Source organism: Cavia porcellus, unplaced genomic scaffold, assembly GCF_034190915.1.
Source record: "Cavia porcellus strain 051 isolate PalLab524CR breed Dunkin Hartley unplaced genomic scaffold, mCavPor4.1 scaffold_14, whole genome shotgun sequence".
In the NCBI taxonomy this organism is placed as follows: domain Eukaryota; kingdom Metazoa; phylum Chordata; class Mammalia; order Rodentia; family Caviidae; genus Cavia; species Cavia porcellus.
The window spans coordinates 52,097,105-52,113,792 of NW_026947497.1; the positions used below are offsets into that span (position 1 = coordinate 52,097,105).

The 16,688-nt window shown below is 44.6% G+C and overlaps 1 protein-coding gene across 1 annotated transcript in view; it reads right to left on the bottom strand.

The window, feature by feature from the left end:
* LOC100726875 (rap guanine nucleotide exchange factor 2-like) overlaps positions 1-16,370 on the bottom strand; it is an 87,337-nt gene extending 70,967 nt beyond the window's left edge. Inside the window, 9 exon segments of the mRNA XM_063260526.1 lie at positions 195-303; positions 400-603; positions 695-802; positions 1,688-1,852; positions 2,050-2,206; positions 8,710-8,754; positions 8,756-8,850; positions 9,165-9,301; positions 16,149-16,370. Of these exon segments, the coding sequence (XP_063116596.1) occupies positions 195-303; positions 400-603; positions 695-802; positions 1,688-1,852; positions 2,050-2,206; positions 8,710-8,754; positions 8,756-8,850; positions 9,165-9,301; positions 16,149-16,302 (1,174 nt within the window). The 5' untranslated portion in view covers positions 16,303-16,370.
* Positions 16,371-16,688: the final 318 nt, after the last annotated feature.

Sequence of the window (16,688 nt, forward strand, 5' to 3'; positions counted from 1 at the left end):
TATGGTCTTCAAAAAGGACTTCAATTTAGATCTAATTAATTATGTAATAAAGCCTGTATTTATATTTTATTAGATTTTTATCCTGATTATGTTTTCAATTATAGAAATTACTACTTTCACAACTAAGATCTATATGTAAAAACACCCTCCACCTCAGAAAAAGAGAAAATTCAAAGTATGCGAAAAATACTTACCAAATAAATTTGTTTTCACAGTGATAGACAGATGTGTATTATTTCTAAGAATTTCCATGGCTTTTGACAGCTGGATATTTTCAAAGTTTTGACCATTTACTTCTAATATCTAAAAGTGAAATTTAAAATTAACATCAGTGTCATTACTCTGGAGGAAAAAAATGATACTAAAATTCACCCTCACTCGGGGTCAGGAGCCACGCACCTGATCGCCACGCTTCAAGCCGGCCTCGGCTGCTTTGCTGCCGGGGTCCACGCTGTCCACGAAGATCCCAAAGCCCTTCTCAGAGCCACCGAGCAAGAGGAAGGGCAGCGGGGCCTCTCGGCACGGCTTGGTCAGCGTCATCAGCCTTCCTTTGGCTTTCGCAGCACAGGCCAGGTTCAACAGCTTGAGGTGGCCGCCCATTTTCTGCAAGAGCCCAGAAAGGTGCTATCAATTCAGAGACAGGAGCTTGAAAGAAACCCAGAGCTGGTACTTTAAAAAAAAAATCCAGTATTACCTCTCTTTCCATGTTATTTTCAAACACTTCTAGAAATCGAGTCATTTCAGGGTCTCCTTCAAAGTCACTGAAGTGATTGTTCACCCACAGCAGGACTACCCATGTCACCTGAAAGACAGTTCTGGTAAGTCACCTTGTTTTAGTGCCAAGACTGAAATCACATCACGAAAGGTACTTAAATTTCAAACAATTTACTTTATACTGCACAAACTACAAATTTCAACAGACATACTACTCATAAAAAATGACTGTCTGAAAATACATGTACTAGAAATGCAGCTTCATTGGGCTAGGCCTGTGGAGGATTTAACTAAACATCTTGCTTTGCTTTTGCTTTTTGGTACCAGGGATTGAACTCATGACTTGCACTTGCCAGGCAAGTGCCATCTTGCCTTACTTTCAAAGCATGCTCAAAAGAAGTCAGAATGAAAGCAAAAGTACAACAAAACCAAATTAGCTTAAAACAACAGAAGAGAGAAACTAAAAGCTCAGGGGAGAGGACAAAGTAGGTAAGGAGGTGAGCAGTGTTAGCCTAGAAAGATCCGAGAGGAAGGAAGGCGTTAAGACAGCCCTGTGTGGCTGGCTCCCCGAGGCTAGCTCGGCCGAGCCCCACGCCAATGGGGAATCTGTGTGGAACGTCCCTGCGTGGACAGGGACGGCCGTAACGGACAGCACTTCCCAGGTCCACCGAAGCAAGGTGACTGTGTGAACTCTCTCCCAGAACAGCAGGGTTCATGGGTTGAGATGTTAGGCTAGGTTACCGTCTAACACATTTCCAGTATGAGTAAGTTTAAACGTTTAGTGACCGACTTATTCGTGTTCGCATTTAAAGAGAAACAATCTATTTTCAAATTTGGACCTAAACATGTATAACAAGAAATGTTAATCTCCATTGTTTTGATGAAGTTTTCTGATATTCTATTAAATTGCCAAATCTGCAAGCTCACATTACAGTATTCCCCATGGAAGAGCCAGAAAGAACGCATTTCCAACCTTATCCCTGAGGGTCGGGTCGTTAAACCACTCCAGCAACTTCTTGCCCACTTCCATTGGGCTAGACAGGAATGTCCGGTAGGTCAGCAGGAAGTCCTCTATGAAGGTTGGATCCACCACCGAGTGCTCCTCCACCAGATGCATCATCAGCCTCTCGGAGGTGCCCTGAGACAAGAAAGAGGCTTGGGCACCAGCTGGAATGGACACTGACATGGTCCTGCACGTCAAGCCTTCAATGTAGTGCAAGCCGGGCAGCAGCACCCATTCATAAGCTGGGACTCATCCAGAAGGGCAGAGATCTTCTCAGTACTACTCATCACCTGCCAGAAGCATCACCTCTCAAGGATGTGCTCCCGCCTCACCTTGATGACAATGTGGCCCTTCCTGGTTCCGGTCCGGTCAAGCTCTCGGTGCTCTTTTACCATGACGATCTCTCCCTCCTCTTCGACTTTCTGCATGTTCTTCTCCACTTGGTTGAGGATACGGCAATAATCTTGCTGCACGATGCAGACAAACTGGGAGAAAACCAAAGGCACAAGCGAAGATGAAGTGCTTGCAAAACACCTGTCATGCTAATAATTCAGTGTTTAAATGATTAAAACTGGCATTTCCCCCTGTCTGTCCCATAGTTTCTAAATTAATGCAGTAATGAACCTTAATCAGGCTTCCCTACTCATCATACATTTTCTTCATTACTCAAGAAAAGTTTAGTTTTTAGAATATGTATATTACATTCAAAGTGCCACCAACTAAAAAACCAAAAGGCAAGGTACAAGGTCTTTCCTCAAACTTCTTTCCCAGTGGGGTTTTCTGGGCCAACAGACAAAAAGAATTATCTTTTGGATTTCTTCTGAAGATTTTCTAAAAGTAACCATTTAAAAATAATGGTTTTCATGAAAGCCACAAATTCAGAGACACTGTATACACTGCTGGTCATAGGGATGAGAAGTCGCAGGCAGCCGCAGAATGGCCAGTCCCTTCCACTGAGAACAGTGACCCAGCACTGCAGGGGGGTGGGGGGGACCTCTGTGCCACACCTAGAACGCTTCCAGGCTCCGGGATGTCCCTTTCCTAATGGTTCTAAACAAGTTAAAAGTCAGCGTGGTGGGCGCTCTGGCGTCCTGGACAGAACATCGTCGCCCTCTCCGCATGGTTCTGTGAGCGCTAATAAACTGTCGGGACTCGCGGCTTTAGGATTCTAAAACGGACACTGGACCGGTGAGGCATGCGCCACTCATCTCGGCCCTGAAGGAGCCTGAGGCAGGAGGATTGCAACCCGTCTCAAAAAATAAAAGGGCCTGGGAATGTAGCTCAGTGAGAAGCCCTGGGTACCAACCCCCATACGAAGGCAGGGAGGTCACACAGAAAGGGCCGGAACTGACCAGCGCTGGTCTGGTCTGTCAGAGCCCAGCAAGCCACTACCGCTGCTGCCTTAGGAAAAGCGCCCCTGCAGGCCGGGGTCCAGGATCGGATGGCACCCAGAACCTGGCGCAGGGGCTGGGCCTGCAGTCATGTGAGGGCCCGCAGCAGTCCCCTCTGTACCCCATTGTTTCAGCGTCCTAAACCCAAAGAGCTGTCTGGCCTGGCTGCAAGGGAGTCCGCTGCACAGCATAGGCCCTACCCCTACCCGGTAAAGCACAGCGTGCACTTTAAAACAGCGCCGCACAGGGAAAATGCAGACATTGCTCACTACACAACACAACTAGAGTTCAGTGAGGTGGTCAAAGCAGACACCTGAGCAAATAAAAACCAGACCATTTATGAAATGGTCTGCGAATGAACAGTAGATGGGTTTCTTTTTGTTTTGGGTTTTTTTTTTTTATTCTTTTTTAATGATACCAGGAATCAAACTCTTGACCTGGTGCTCACCAGGCAAGTGCTTGTAACTTTGCGCTAATGAAAACTAAGCTGGTGGTCAGAGCTCCACTTTCCAGGCTCTGGTGTCCTCAAGCTGCTCTAGCAAGACATCCCATAAATGCCGGGGGTGCCCCACACTATCACCACCCGGGTGGCCTGAGCCACCCAGCGCCGCCCACACTGCCCTCTCCCCGCCCTCGCAATCACACACAGGCTACTTTCACACCGCGCACCGCGCCAGCTTCGTGGGGAAAAGGCCCCTCCGCGACTGCGCGCGCTCACCTGCAGCACGGGGAAGCCACACAGATACAGCGTTTCTGCGCGCAGTAAATGGCAGTAGTTACATCGACTTCCAAAAACATCAATTTCTTCAATATTGGGGAACAGAGAAAATGCTCAGATGAGAAGGGGAACAACCGAGAGGGGAGGGAGAAAGCAAAGAAGGGACGGGAAAAAGGATAGAAGGGAAAAATGGAAAGGTTTTATACATAAAGAAGGGAAGAGAGGTTGGAGGGCGGAAGGGGAATGGGAAGAAGCAGCGGCCTGACTCATCAGGTACAGGGCACGCTCCTTCCTGGTGAATGCTACCATTATGTGCATCTAAAGTGCACCAGTAAGATAAAGACATTTCTAAAATCCCGTTTCTGTAACACGGACCATCCAAGATTGTTCCCCAAATTTGAATATGAGATTTAGAAAAGTTTTATTTCCAAGTAATTTTAGGTTTTTTTTTTTTACAGTCAAGTTTTAGAGAACATAATTTAAATTTTCTCATTTATTGTCTAACAAAGAAATACAGTCCTGTGTTAAATAAATAAATTTGAGAAAGAAAATGCTTTTTCCAACAGAGTGTCCAGTGAATTACTCTTCTTGACAAAAGACTGACATGAGATAGGATAAATTTGATTTGAAATTCTTAAGTGTCTACATATTTTGGCATTTTTTCAGGATCATACTAAAATGTTATGAGAAATCAGGAGGACCTCAAAGTCAAGGTATTTAAAAAGAAAGAAGTTTTTACTTGGAATTGTTTATCTTCTTATTAGGAACTTATTTTTATTTAAATGAAACTCATGAATAAAACCTACCTTGTGTGATAAAAGTTGAAAACTTATGAATTGTTTTAGAGGTTTTAAACTTTTGGGCAGATGTGAACAAATGGGAATTACATGTCATCTTAGCATCCTCACGGGAAATCAAAGTTCAGATTTACTTACAAAAAATCAACAGGCAGGCTGGAAAGCTATCTCAGTGGCAGACCACTGCTTGGAATGCCGGGGCCCTGGGTTCACACCCCAGCATGGCAAACAAACAAACAAAAAAAAACAAAAAAACCCCAGCATATGACATCATAATTTATCTTGAAGTTTAAAATTGCAAGTGATATAAGAATGAAGCAAAATTAAACGTCGATCAACATGCTGCACAGATAACTGGCCTATTTGGCCAGGCTGCTTTCTCACCCAGACTCCTCACCTTCAGTGTCACGCTCTCCAATGGCCCCGCAGCTCCGCAGCCACGAGTCTCGTGCAGGCTGACTGCAGGAGGTGGATCTGTCTAAACCGGAGCTGTGCCCACATCACTGAAGGGTGGGAGCAAGTCCCACACACAGGCCAGGAGTGAGGCAGAGGGGGGAGACGGCGAGGACGAAGGGAGACAGGGGCACAGGAGAAGGGAAGAGTAGAGGTGCCTGTCTGGTGGTACTGCAGGGGTCTGCACCAGGCTCTGACTCTCGGTAAGAAGCAGCTGGAGACAAGGGACCACAGAACAGAGGAGGGACCAGGCAGTCTTGGGCTTCCAAGATCATTGTGGCTCTCCACTCACCACCTCACTCTCTGCTGTGCTGAGCTGGGCGCCACTCCTCTCACCAGCGAACACTTATCTTGGACCCGCTGGAACATTAGGACACAGGGACGAACCCTAAGCAAAGTTCTTTTTCTTGCAAAAGCTCTCACTGCTTTTGTTCATTCCAACTGGTGACCACCGATAGCATGCAACATTCCGCAGAATGACAGGACACCAGTGGCCACTGTACGATGGCCCCACCTGCTACCAAGAGGCGGGGCTGACATGTGTTCCCTGCAGAGTAAGGAGAATTTAAGGAAGGACGCTAAGATGCCATCCCGAACACACATGGTAGCTATGGGGTGGCCATCACTGCTGTGGTTTTAAGGGGTGTGTGCCAGCAACCCCTGCATTAGCACGCTCTGATGATGGCATGGGGCAGAAGGCAGAGCTGGCTTCTCTAGCAGATAGCTCACCCAGTCCCTTTCCACTTCACAGGAGGAGCCACAGCACCCACTAACCTCCATGAGAGCCCTGCTCTGCCGTGTGTGTGTGTGTGTGTGTGTGTGTGTGTGTGTGTGTGTGTGTGTGCGTGTGTGTACCTTGCTACCACCATCTCGCAGCAAGGCTTCCCACCACCAACAGACTATACCCTCCCTAACCCCTGGCCTCTGTCCTTCCTCCTCGCTTCCGGAGCCTTTAGGGAAACGGCCACCCTTACCTGGTACAGCACACATGCCTGGGGCACTGTGACCCTTGTCACATAATACTTCTATTACTCATTCTGAAATACTTGTGCGTCTCCTACCAATTCAGCCCCACGGTCACAAAATTTCCAACAAGGCAGTCTGGCCCGTTGAGGAGCATTAATACACATGCTGAACTCCCAACCATGAAGCAGCCCTTTCCTGGCCACAGGGAGACTCTGTCTCAAATGTCACTGTAGCTGCAGCATGAAGAAGAAGGTTGGAAGGGGACAGAGCACAGGAGGAAGAAGAGAGCTTCATCTCTTGGCTCGCTCTGAGCCTGTTTGCTTCAAGGATTTTTCTGGACCACACAGATGCCACACAAAGATGCCAAATGCCACACAAAGATTCGGGGATTTAGAGATTATTCTATTTTGTCCCATTACTCTAAATAATTGAGTGGTGACAACATAGTATGATTTTCTGGCATTATATATTTAAAATATTGAATTTAAAAGTACTTTGGGTCAGTACTATTTTCTTATAGCCTTAGTTATATTCATTTTATTAACTTTACATGCATGACATAAAGAATTTCAGTAAGTGATGCCATTTTACATAGCTCAGACACTACAAAACTTCAGCTCTTTCTTTTACAATAAATTATATTCAGAGCATGTTCAGACTACATTAATAAACAATGAGTACAATATTAATTAGTGTATGTCAAATTTTTAAAACAATTTATCTTTTAAAGACAAAAGTTTTTAGAGGGTAGTACGTAAATTACAAATAGCAAAAATTTTGAACTTATTCATAATATATACATTAATCTAAATTTCATAGTTGGGACTAGGAGTATGGCCCAGTGAAGCAGCACTTGCCTAGCTCGCACAAGACCCAGAGTTCCATCTTCAGAACTGATATAAATTAGTTAATTAAACTTTTATCTAGAAAATATAAAGAACTTTTTAAAAAAAAAACAGCCCACCCAAAATTCAAAGACCCAATCCAAAAACGAGCATCTGAGATGAATACACAGTTCTCAGGTAAAGAAATACAAAAGGCAAATAAATATATGAAAAAATGTTCAACATCATTGGTCATTAGAGAAATGTAAATTAAAACCACACTGAGATTCCATCTCACCCCAGAAAGAATGTCCAGGATCAAGAAAACCACCAACAACAAATGCTGGAGAGGCTGTGGGGAAAAAGGAACTCTCCCACACTGTTGGTGGGAGTGTAGACTGGTGCAACCACTGTGGAAATCAGTTTGGAGGTTTCCTCAAAAAGCTGGGATTGGAAGTCCTGTTTGACCCAGCTATTCCACTTCTGGGCATATTCCAGAAGAAGTGAAAACACACCCAGTCATGTATGTGCACCCATGTTTATAGCAGAACAATTTGTCATAGTCAAACCTTGGAAACAACCCAAATGCCCATCAACTGAGGAATGGATAAAAAAGATGTCGTATTTTTATACAATAAGAGTACTGAGCTATAAAGAAGGATCACACTGAGGCTTTTATAGGTAAGTGAATGCAAGTTGAGACCGTATTCAGAAGTGAAATAAATCAAATTCACATGTGTTAATACCCTACTGTAAGAAACTGAAAGAGCAAATAAGATCCAAAATCTTCAATAAGTATTGTGAAAGGGTAAGAAACAGCTCAAAAGGGAAAAATAACTCAGGGAAAAGAAAATAGATGTAAAATTGTAAATATACACTTAAGATAGTTAAGATGATGGTACTACTAATTCTATTAGTTCCTGGAGCAATACAGTTAACACTCATAGGATTAGATCAATTTTACATGTCCATATCTAGTAATCTGAGCAGCTCTTTTGAAAATAACTATGCAAAATAAACATCTTTGTTAAGTTCCTTCCACCTTGTTTTGAAAGCCTATATTGTTACTGTTTTGGGTTTTTTGTTATTGTAGTTTGTCTCTCCTGTTTCTTGCTTTTCTTGTATTTGTTTGTTTTTCCCTCTTTAAAATAAAACTTTAAAAATTAATTAATTTCCTATTTGGCCATGCATTTTCCTTTACTCTATTACTAAAGGTTTTTAAATAGTGAGTACTGATACAGTATCAATACTGATACTACTTCTCTTTGGTTATTGTATTCTTATCAGCAATTATTTTACTAGTATTTTTCATCAGCAATTATTTATTACTGATTCAGCCCACATCTCTTCAAAAATCCATTTATTTTTGTATGTATTTAAATAACATTGCAGAGTTGCACATCATCTTTACTAATTTATTTATAATTCTTTCTAGAATGTGTGTCTGGCATCCGTATTTTTGATGAACAGACCATTGATAGAGATTTTAAAATACCCTAAAACAGAATGCTTTTTTAAAAACAGAACACATAGTGCTGTTGACTTCAGCAAACTCAGATGGACATTTAGTTTTAGTATCCTCACATATCATAAGACGAAAAGTAATTGTTCTATGTTCAGACGTTATTTGCAAATCTAAAAGATGACGAATTAACACATACAGAAACCTCAGTCCACAACTGCACACGCATTTCCTTTATTTAGAGAAACATCGGCCTAGGCTCATAGCCCAGCATCCAGCACAACTCTTGCTCAGCACCTGCAGGGCCCTGGCTCCACCCCGAGCACCCCACCAGCTGGCCAATCTGTCCCATGTGTACCGTTAATGATGTGTCATATCTGGCAGTCATCCACCTTCATTCTCATCCCTCATTTCTTGTACTCTTTGTACTCCAAAACTATTTCCCATGCACAGTATTTCTGCTTTTCCATTTGGCTAAGTCACTTCCACAGAACCACTGATAATCACAGACCAGGAGTCCAGCTGGTCAGAAGGAGTGGAAACAAAGAGGAAAAGAACACTGTGGTCACACAGCACTGAACGCCCTGAGTTCTAGCCCCAGCACTGCAAAACAAAAACCTTCTGAAAGCACTATCAGTGTACCATATGGAATGCGATACGTAATACAAAATAGAACAATAGGACCTGGAGTATTGTGACAAAATGTATCTCACAATTCTTGATGGATTATTATTATTGATTTTATTATTAATGTTTTTTCAAGGAAAAAGTAAGACTTGGATTTCCATCTGAGTGTTGTACCGAGAGGCCCTGTGAGCAGAGAAACGTTTACCAACCTCTTCACCATCATTTAGCACGATGGTCCTTGCTCTCTCCACCACAGCAAAAACCATGACAGCACAGAGCTCTCTCCGCACCGACATCGTCATGTTCGCAAAGGCAGGCAGCTGGTGCATGAATTCCAGGAGTTGTTCTGAAAAGCAACACACACTCCATGTCAAAATGACAGCTTTTATTAAAAACAAGCCTTCAGAAAGAATGCTTTACGCTGGTGCGTGCCTGTAACCCCAACTTCCCAGAAGACTGAGGCAAGGGGATTCCAAATTTGAGACCAACCTCGGCAACTTAGCAAAACCTTGATAGCTCAAAATAAAAGAGGTTGAGGCTATGGCACAGCATTGGAAAAAACAGCAGCAACACACACTTTAAATGCTTTAAAGTTCCATCTTTGCAAATGCTTTACAACCCATCTATTGATTCAGTGTAAGCTGAACGTCCAGCACGTTTATATCAGCTGGTCGCCAAGGCCACGGCGATCTCCCCTTGCTGATTCAGTAGCAACAGTTGACATCCCAAATTGTAAAGGCTGTGAAGAAATCACTAAACTTCAACTGGGGACTTCCAATTACACATGAGCTGTGATCTTGTTAACCACATACTAAGAGCTGGTTGAAATGAAATGAAACTCAGAGTTTTCCAGAAGGTCCATTCAGCAGGTCCATTCTGGAGCTTTCTAAGTAGGTAGACAACCAAATCATTTAGTAAAAACAGCTGCTTTTAATGCAAAAATATTCCAGGGGAGATTTTCTGTGGGTCAGGGAAATTTATAAAAATGTGACATTTAAAAATTTACAATATAATATGACAAATATAAACGAGAACGGATACAGCATTCCTTGTCCTGCAGACAGGCAAGAAGAGGAGCTGGTTCCTCTTCCACGGGGGACGTCACACAGGAGCGCAGCTGTGGACACAGCCGGCTGCTGACTCGAGGGCTCCGTGCCTCTCACTCTCAAGACTCCTTACTCCCTAACCACTGGCTCTCCGAATCCCTCATCCCTGGCTCTATGGCATATGTGTTCCTTGTTTCCTAGGGAGGAAACTGGAGCCAGAAACACACCGGAGAGGACTCAGAGCTGCTGCCTCTGAGGCACACGATGAGTTCTACAGCAGGTTGTGAGGGCACGGGGCAGACCTAGGACCTGCTGGCTGTGCCATGTCTGGCACAGGATTAACCCCAGGCAGTTACCTCACTTGCAAGTAACAGAGCATCTGCTTCACTGGATAGAAGTAAGAATCTAATACAAAACACAGCCCTGTCACAAAAGAATCCTCAAGGCATGAGAACTGCAACTGTCACCATGGCAGCTGAAGCACCCACCTTTCAGCAAGCGGCACAGTGCCCTTTCCTTGTCACCCACATAATGGAACTGTCCCTATGCACCTCCTTCTGGAGAAAACTGAGGATACACTGCTAAAGACAGGAAGCTATGTTCCTCGAAGATGCTACCCTTCCAGAAGGACGGAGTGATTGCCTTGGCCCAGCTGGGCATCCTCGAGTCCTCACTGCTCCCCTCCTGCCTCCATGTCGCATCCCCAGCAAGGCTGTGGCCATAGGAAGTGCGACTCCATGAGCAGAACCCAGGAAGCCTGTCCGACAGGTCCGGTTCTTTAGCCTCACCCAGATATATGTATGTGTTAGGCAATCAGTTTATTTTGCAACCAGCACTTTTTCAAAAAAAAGAAGAAAAAATTCAAAACATATGACTCTGAGAAAACAAATTCTGCTCTGTGCAACATTTATTTCTGAAATAAGTAGGTGTGTCTGTGTTCTGCTTCAACATAGATTTAGTCTTGGGGACAGTCACTGCAGGAAATGACCCACACCTATCATATAAAAGGTGAGACATGCCGGCCGCCCTCCCAGGCAGACCCCATACACAACACTTCCCTCCCCCAGGAGCTGCTGAATTTCCATGGGCAACGAGATTCTTGGCTTTGAAGAAAACTCAAGAGTAGAAATTAATCATCTGCCAGGAAGCCTCTGACTCTAACAAGTTGGAGTAACAGAAGTCATTATCACACATCTGACTGGAGATGAAGTACACGGAAAACAAGGGACTCCACCAACATACCACCACCACGTCCCAGCACCTCCTGCAGACATAGGCTTTGCTTTCTGATGGACTCTGCCTCTGCTGGGGGCCCCGGCAGTGTTGATGCCAGTGTCCCCCACTGTCCTGCACTCAGGGTGGAGCTCGGGGAGTGCCCCATGGAGGGCGGTGATTGCTGTGCTCCCCACTGCAGCGCTTCTACCTCGCACAGTCTCTCACTCTGCCCATTGCTGCCAAAGTGTAACCCTTTCCACGGGTCACCCCCTGCCACACTGTCCTGCCTCAGAGGTGCCAAGACATACTGCACCCCTTTAAGTGGTAGTATGGGTGCCTGGTCCCAGAGAGGACAAGTGTGTGCAAGACAGGGTCGTGAAAGCAGTCTGTGATACAGGAGCAGTGACAGGCACTGGAGAAGCCCAACAGGCAGAAAGATCTATGTGCAGTCAGCACAGGTAACAAGAGGGACAGGAAAGGTCCAGCAACAGCAGATGCACATAGTGCTCCAGGCTCCAGTGAAAGGCCAGGAGGGCACAAAGATTTAACCAGGTAGCAGCTGAGAGGGTCTGAGACGCAAGCCTTCAGCAACATCCAGCCACTGCTTCATGGTAATTTCTCCCCAACTTTGTTCCTGGTGGGAGAGAGAGCACCTCAATGGAAGGATTCCCTGCAGCCCATCTCTGAAAACGCAGTCAGTGTAAACCAGAAGCACTTGGCTTACACTGACAGTGCCACAGGGGTCACAAAGCTAAAGGGACCAAGAAGGCTTTGGACAGAACTCTGGAGGGTACTTGGTCCATCATGAGGATGGAGACAGAGGCCGAGACAGGGAGAGGTGAGCGGCACTACCTTTCTATTTAATAACCGATTTACGACATCAGAGGCCTATGTTGGTTTGAGTGATTCAGTTTCCTATTAAAAATTTTTACTAAAGAAACACTCTAGTTTTTGGTGGCACATGAAGCCAGGAGAAAAGGAACTGCGAGATCAAAGTTCTCATCTACCTTAATATTTCAAGCCTTCAAAACAATACATGTTACCGCCACTTGGTAAATGAGTCTACACAAGGACCACGAAGTCCCTTCTTGAATGGATGGAAACAAATAGATGCACAAGAATCCACCACAGCCTAAAAGGAATTTTTTCCCATGCAGTGGCCAAAAATACAATTATATTACTAATTCCATGTGTTCACCTTAAACACTGATGCGTGCACATGCACACACACACACAATCTCTCCTCCTCATCTTAGGGGGTAAAGGGAGTGGGTGGGAGGAGGCATCCACAAGCAGGCCCTGGGTTCTTTTAAAGGGCGTCTGCCATAACCGACACTGGCAGGTACCTCGGGGCTACCAAGAGCTACAGGCGCTCTCGCCTGGCCCTTTTTAACTGTACTAGAACACATTTAGTGCTGTTTACACTCCTTGCAGGGAACTAGAATATGTGTGTAATACATCTTGGTTCCTTTTTCTCATTGCTCTCCATTCCTTATTTTTTTTTCTTTTGGTTCACATTTCCTTGTTTTTTTTTTTTCATAGAAGATGATCTTTATTGGTGCATTTTAGCTATGCGTAATGACTGCATTCATAATAGGGAATTTGTACCCGTATCTGAAATAACTTCACTCTTTTTCCCCTGTTCTGTTACCCTCCCTTCAGTCTTTCTTCTCCTTCTTGTTGACAAAAGCTTTGTTTCCATTTTTCCTTCACCCCCCTTTTCATTAGGGGAAATGGTCTGTATTTCTCTTTCTTGGTTGGACCCTCTAGTTTTGGTATCAAGGTAATGCTTGCTTCTAGGAATAAATCTGGGAATACCGTTCCCCTTTCAGTTTCACTAAGAGTTTGGGAGGTAATGATATTAGGTCTTGTCCAAATATCTTGCAGAATTCAGCCATGGATCCATCAGGACCTGTACTTAGATTTGTAAGTTTTTAATTATATCCTTGATTTCAATCACTGTTATTGGTTCAGTTAGACTTTTTATATCTTTCTGATTCAGCTTTGGTAATTCTTGTGTATCCAAGAATCTGTCGATTTCTTCTGCATTCTCCATCTTACTGAAATACAAGTTCTGGAAGTGAGTATCTTTGTTACTTTTCTCTCATTGCTGAGACAAAACACCTGATACTTCAAGTTGAGGAAAGATTTATTTAGCTCACGGTTTGTGGAGGTTTCAGTCCATAATCAGCTGGCTCCAAGGTAGAGTGGTGTGGAAGAGGGGCAAGAGTTCATGGCAATAAAAGACAGCAAAAGCAGCAAGAGCAAAAAAGGGCAAAACAAGTCTCTCTCTGTCCCTTTTATTCAGAATGCTGGGATTAGGGGTGGTGCCAATCCAATCAGTGGATTGATTCAGCAATCTCCCAGCATCCTTAATCGTGATTTGCCCTAAAATTCAGGTTGGTTTGTGTCCAGACCCATTCAGCCTACAGCAGTTAGTGTGCTGTCTATGGGCTTTGGGGTCCACTAGGTGGAGTCAGCAGTGGTTATGAGTTTTGAGCTCAGTTAATCCCTCTCCAACATGGTTCCTGGCCAATCGTCCTCTCCTGGGTGATGTCTGAACCTGCACCACTCACCAGCCACTGCAGTGCTCCATTCCCTCTGCTCTTTTCCATTGCTGCGTCTCTCTGTGGAGGCTACTGAGTAGCCAGCATTCACCACAGGACTGCAGGTTTGAGTTGCCCCTCCCACACACTGAGTCTGGGCTCCAGGAGAAGGTGCCAGCTGCCACCTTCTCCTCCTCTGCTGAAGTTTCCCTTTGCTGTCCCGGTGGGCTTCAATCCTCGTACTTCAGATCCTTCCTGGTCCCCAAGACTCACTGCCCTACTTCTTTTTTGCCACGTTGCTATATTCCAGTGTCTGGACACCAAATCTCAGAGGCTCTTTTTTGCTCACCACTTTGCCATCTTCCCAGAAGTCCTCTCCATCCACCTCTTGATCCCTTTTCCCTTTAGGAAAGCTCCAGCCCCCTACTTTCTATCAGCTATCTTTTTCTTTGCCCTTCATTTGTACTTTGGATTTTTCATATAAGGGAGACCATGCAATGTTTAAGCTTGTGTGCCTGACATTTCACATAACATTGTTTCAAGGTACATCCATTTTGCTACACGTGATTCAAACTATCTTTCCTTTGTAGTTTTATTTTGAGGGATATAGACTATGAGATCTTTGAAGTTCTCCTTAGGAAAAAAACACATACTTCACTTGAGTTTAGCCAATTTATTTCTTTAAATAAATGTGCATTTGATAGCAGCAAGTATCAGCATTATCACCACCTATAAAGTAATTGATATTCAAATAAATGTTAATCACTATAGAAATTATACTGATGAGCATATTACAAAGAAAAAAGGGAAGAAAAGAAAGAGGGAAGACAAGACAAAAAGTGTTGCTTGGGCCTGGTAGCCCGTAGTCCGAGCCATGATCTGGACAGTATTGCTTAAACCATGCCCAGGCAACATCATGAGATCCTTGTAAACAGGAGAGGAAGGACAAAAAAAAGGAAAAGGGGAGAAAGAACAAATGAGCAGCTTTGGATTTACTTATCAGAATCAAAGCACAAATTCTGCTTTCCAGAAATCTGGGGAGAGGCTTCTCAGATGTAAGGTGAAAGTCACAGATTTCTAGGAATGACCTATGTGAATACACACTAGTGGCCCACATTCCTCCCACAAGTCTCCCCAGATGAACAGGTTACAGAGCATATGTGTGTCCATGCAAAGGGTCGCTTCTGAATGGGTCCACGCATAAGCAATAGCCTACCAGTGAGTCCATCTGTGAGCCAGGCTGCTCCACTAAGAAGGAAATTAAACCCCTTTTAATTTCCCTCTTTCCTTACAACAGAGGGGTTTTTTAAAAAACAGCAGCAGGCCATGATCAAATAACAAGAGAGTAAAAGCACAATTTTGGAGCCTAAAAGTCAAATGAACACTTGGACCACACCCATGAGAAAGTGAGATTTGAAGGCTTTGCAAGTAAAACTGAGACTCATCTGGCCTCGCCTGCCCCTGGTCGCAGCCCTTGCTCCACACCGGCCGCTGGCTCCTGTGTAACTTGCTCCTTCAGGATCTCCTCACAGACCTCGACCCAGCAAGGACCCTGGCACCCTGCTCAGTGAAGCTGCCATGAGCTGGCCGAGCGCTCCGTGGAAGAGGCACTTGGCGCTGCTGGATACAGGAGAGCTGAGGGACCATTATTGCATCGCAGTGCTCATCCAGACAGTCACAAACTTCCACAGAGCAAAGGATGGTGAATGAACTTTGCACATCTCACCCAGGTTTTGATTTCCCATCCTCGATTGCTAGTACATATACATAATTTAAATGCTTGTCTTACACACACACACACACACACACACACCCTCCCACATACAATCCCACAAACACAGCCACCTCGTTTTTCTTAAGAACACCTGGGCTCAAGAGGGCTGGGAGCGCAGCAGGACCACCAGGTGGTCTGGCTCAGGCAGGCATGGACAAGGGCCCAGAGCTCCGGAGGGAGAGGGCGCTCCACAGGCAGCATCTGCACTGTACCTCTCTAAGTAGCAGCCAGAGTGTAGCCACTCTGGTGCACAGCCCCTCAGCCTTGCCTGGGCTCCTGCTGTCCCCACATCACAGGAGAAGCAGCAACCCCTGCCTGCTATGAGCTGAGGGGACCAGGACCCACAGAAAAGTTACAGGAAGACAGCTTCTCTGGATGGCTGCTCCTGACTTCCTGGTGGTCATAAACTTCATAAAGGATGAAGTGACCTGGGGAGGCGTTTTCCTAGGGCATTTCCCTCAGAGTGTTACTGTTACATTCATAAGGGCATGAAGTAAAACTGACCTTTTCCAACACTTTTCCAGTAAATACTCATGTTTACACAATGGAGATTAATAAACTTCCTGGAAGCTTCTTGGGCCTGCGGCGCCATCTGCCGGCTTCCATACTCACCAATGTCTTCCTGGGTCCTGTGGATCAGGTCCTTCTCCAGACAGTCCCACACGATGTCCCTGCTCATCAGCAGGTCCAAGGCCCTCTGGATGTCCTCCTCGTCATCCTCATCCTCGGAGTCCACTGCCTTTTCTGGTAACCCGCTCAAGTCCATATCACCAGCTTCACTTTCTGTGGCCTGAAGATAGGCAAAACAATTTTTAAAAGAACTATTTAAGCAGATCAATCTTTGCAGCTCCGAAGAGAAAACAACAATTTTTCAAAAGTTTGATTTTTCTGTAACTATGTTAAATGGATCCAGCACCTCACAACTACTCGCCAAATGTTATAAAAAAGAATTACTTCAACAAAACATGAGTGATTTTATCTACATGAGTGATTTTATCTATTAAAATGTAAATCAGAATCAGTAATTTTTATCTCAGTAATTCTGACTTCTTACCTGTGTGGAATTTGAAACACAGAACAAAGAAGAAAAGGATAGTATTTGCTTTCAGTAAGTTTTTCAAGAAAATGGTTAAGATAAGGGCCTCAGGGAGA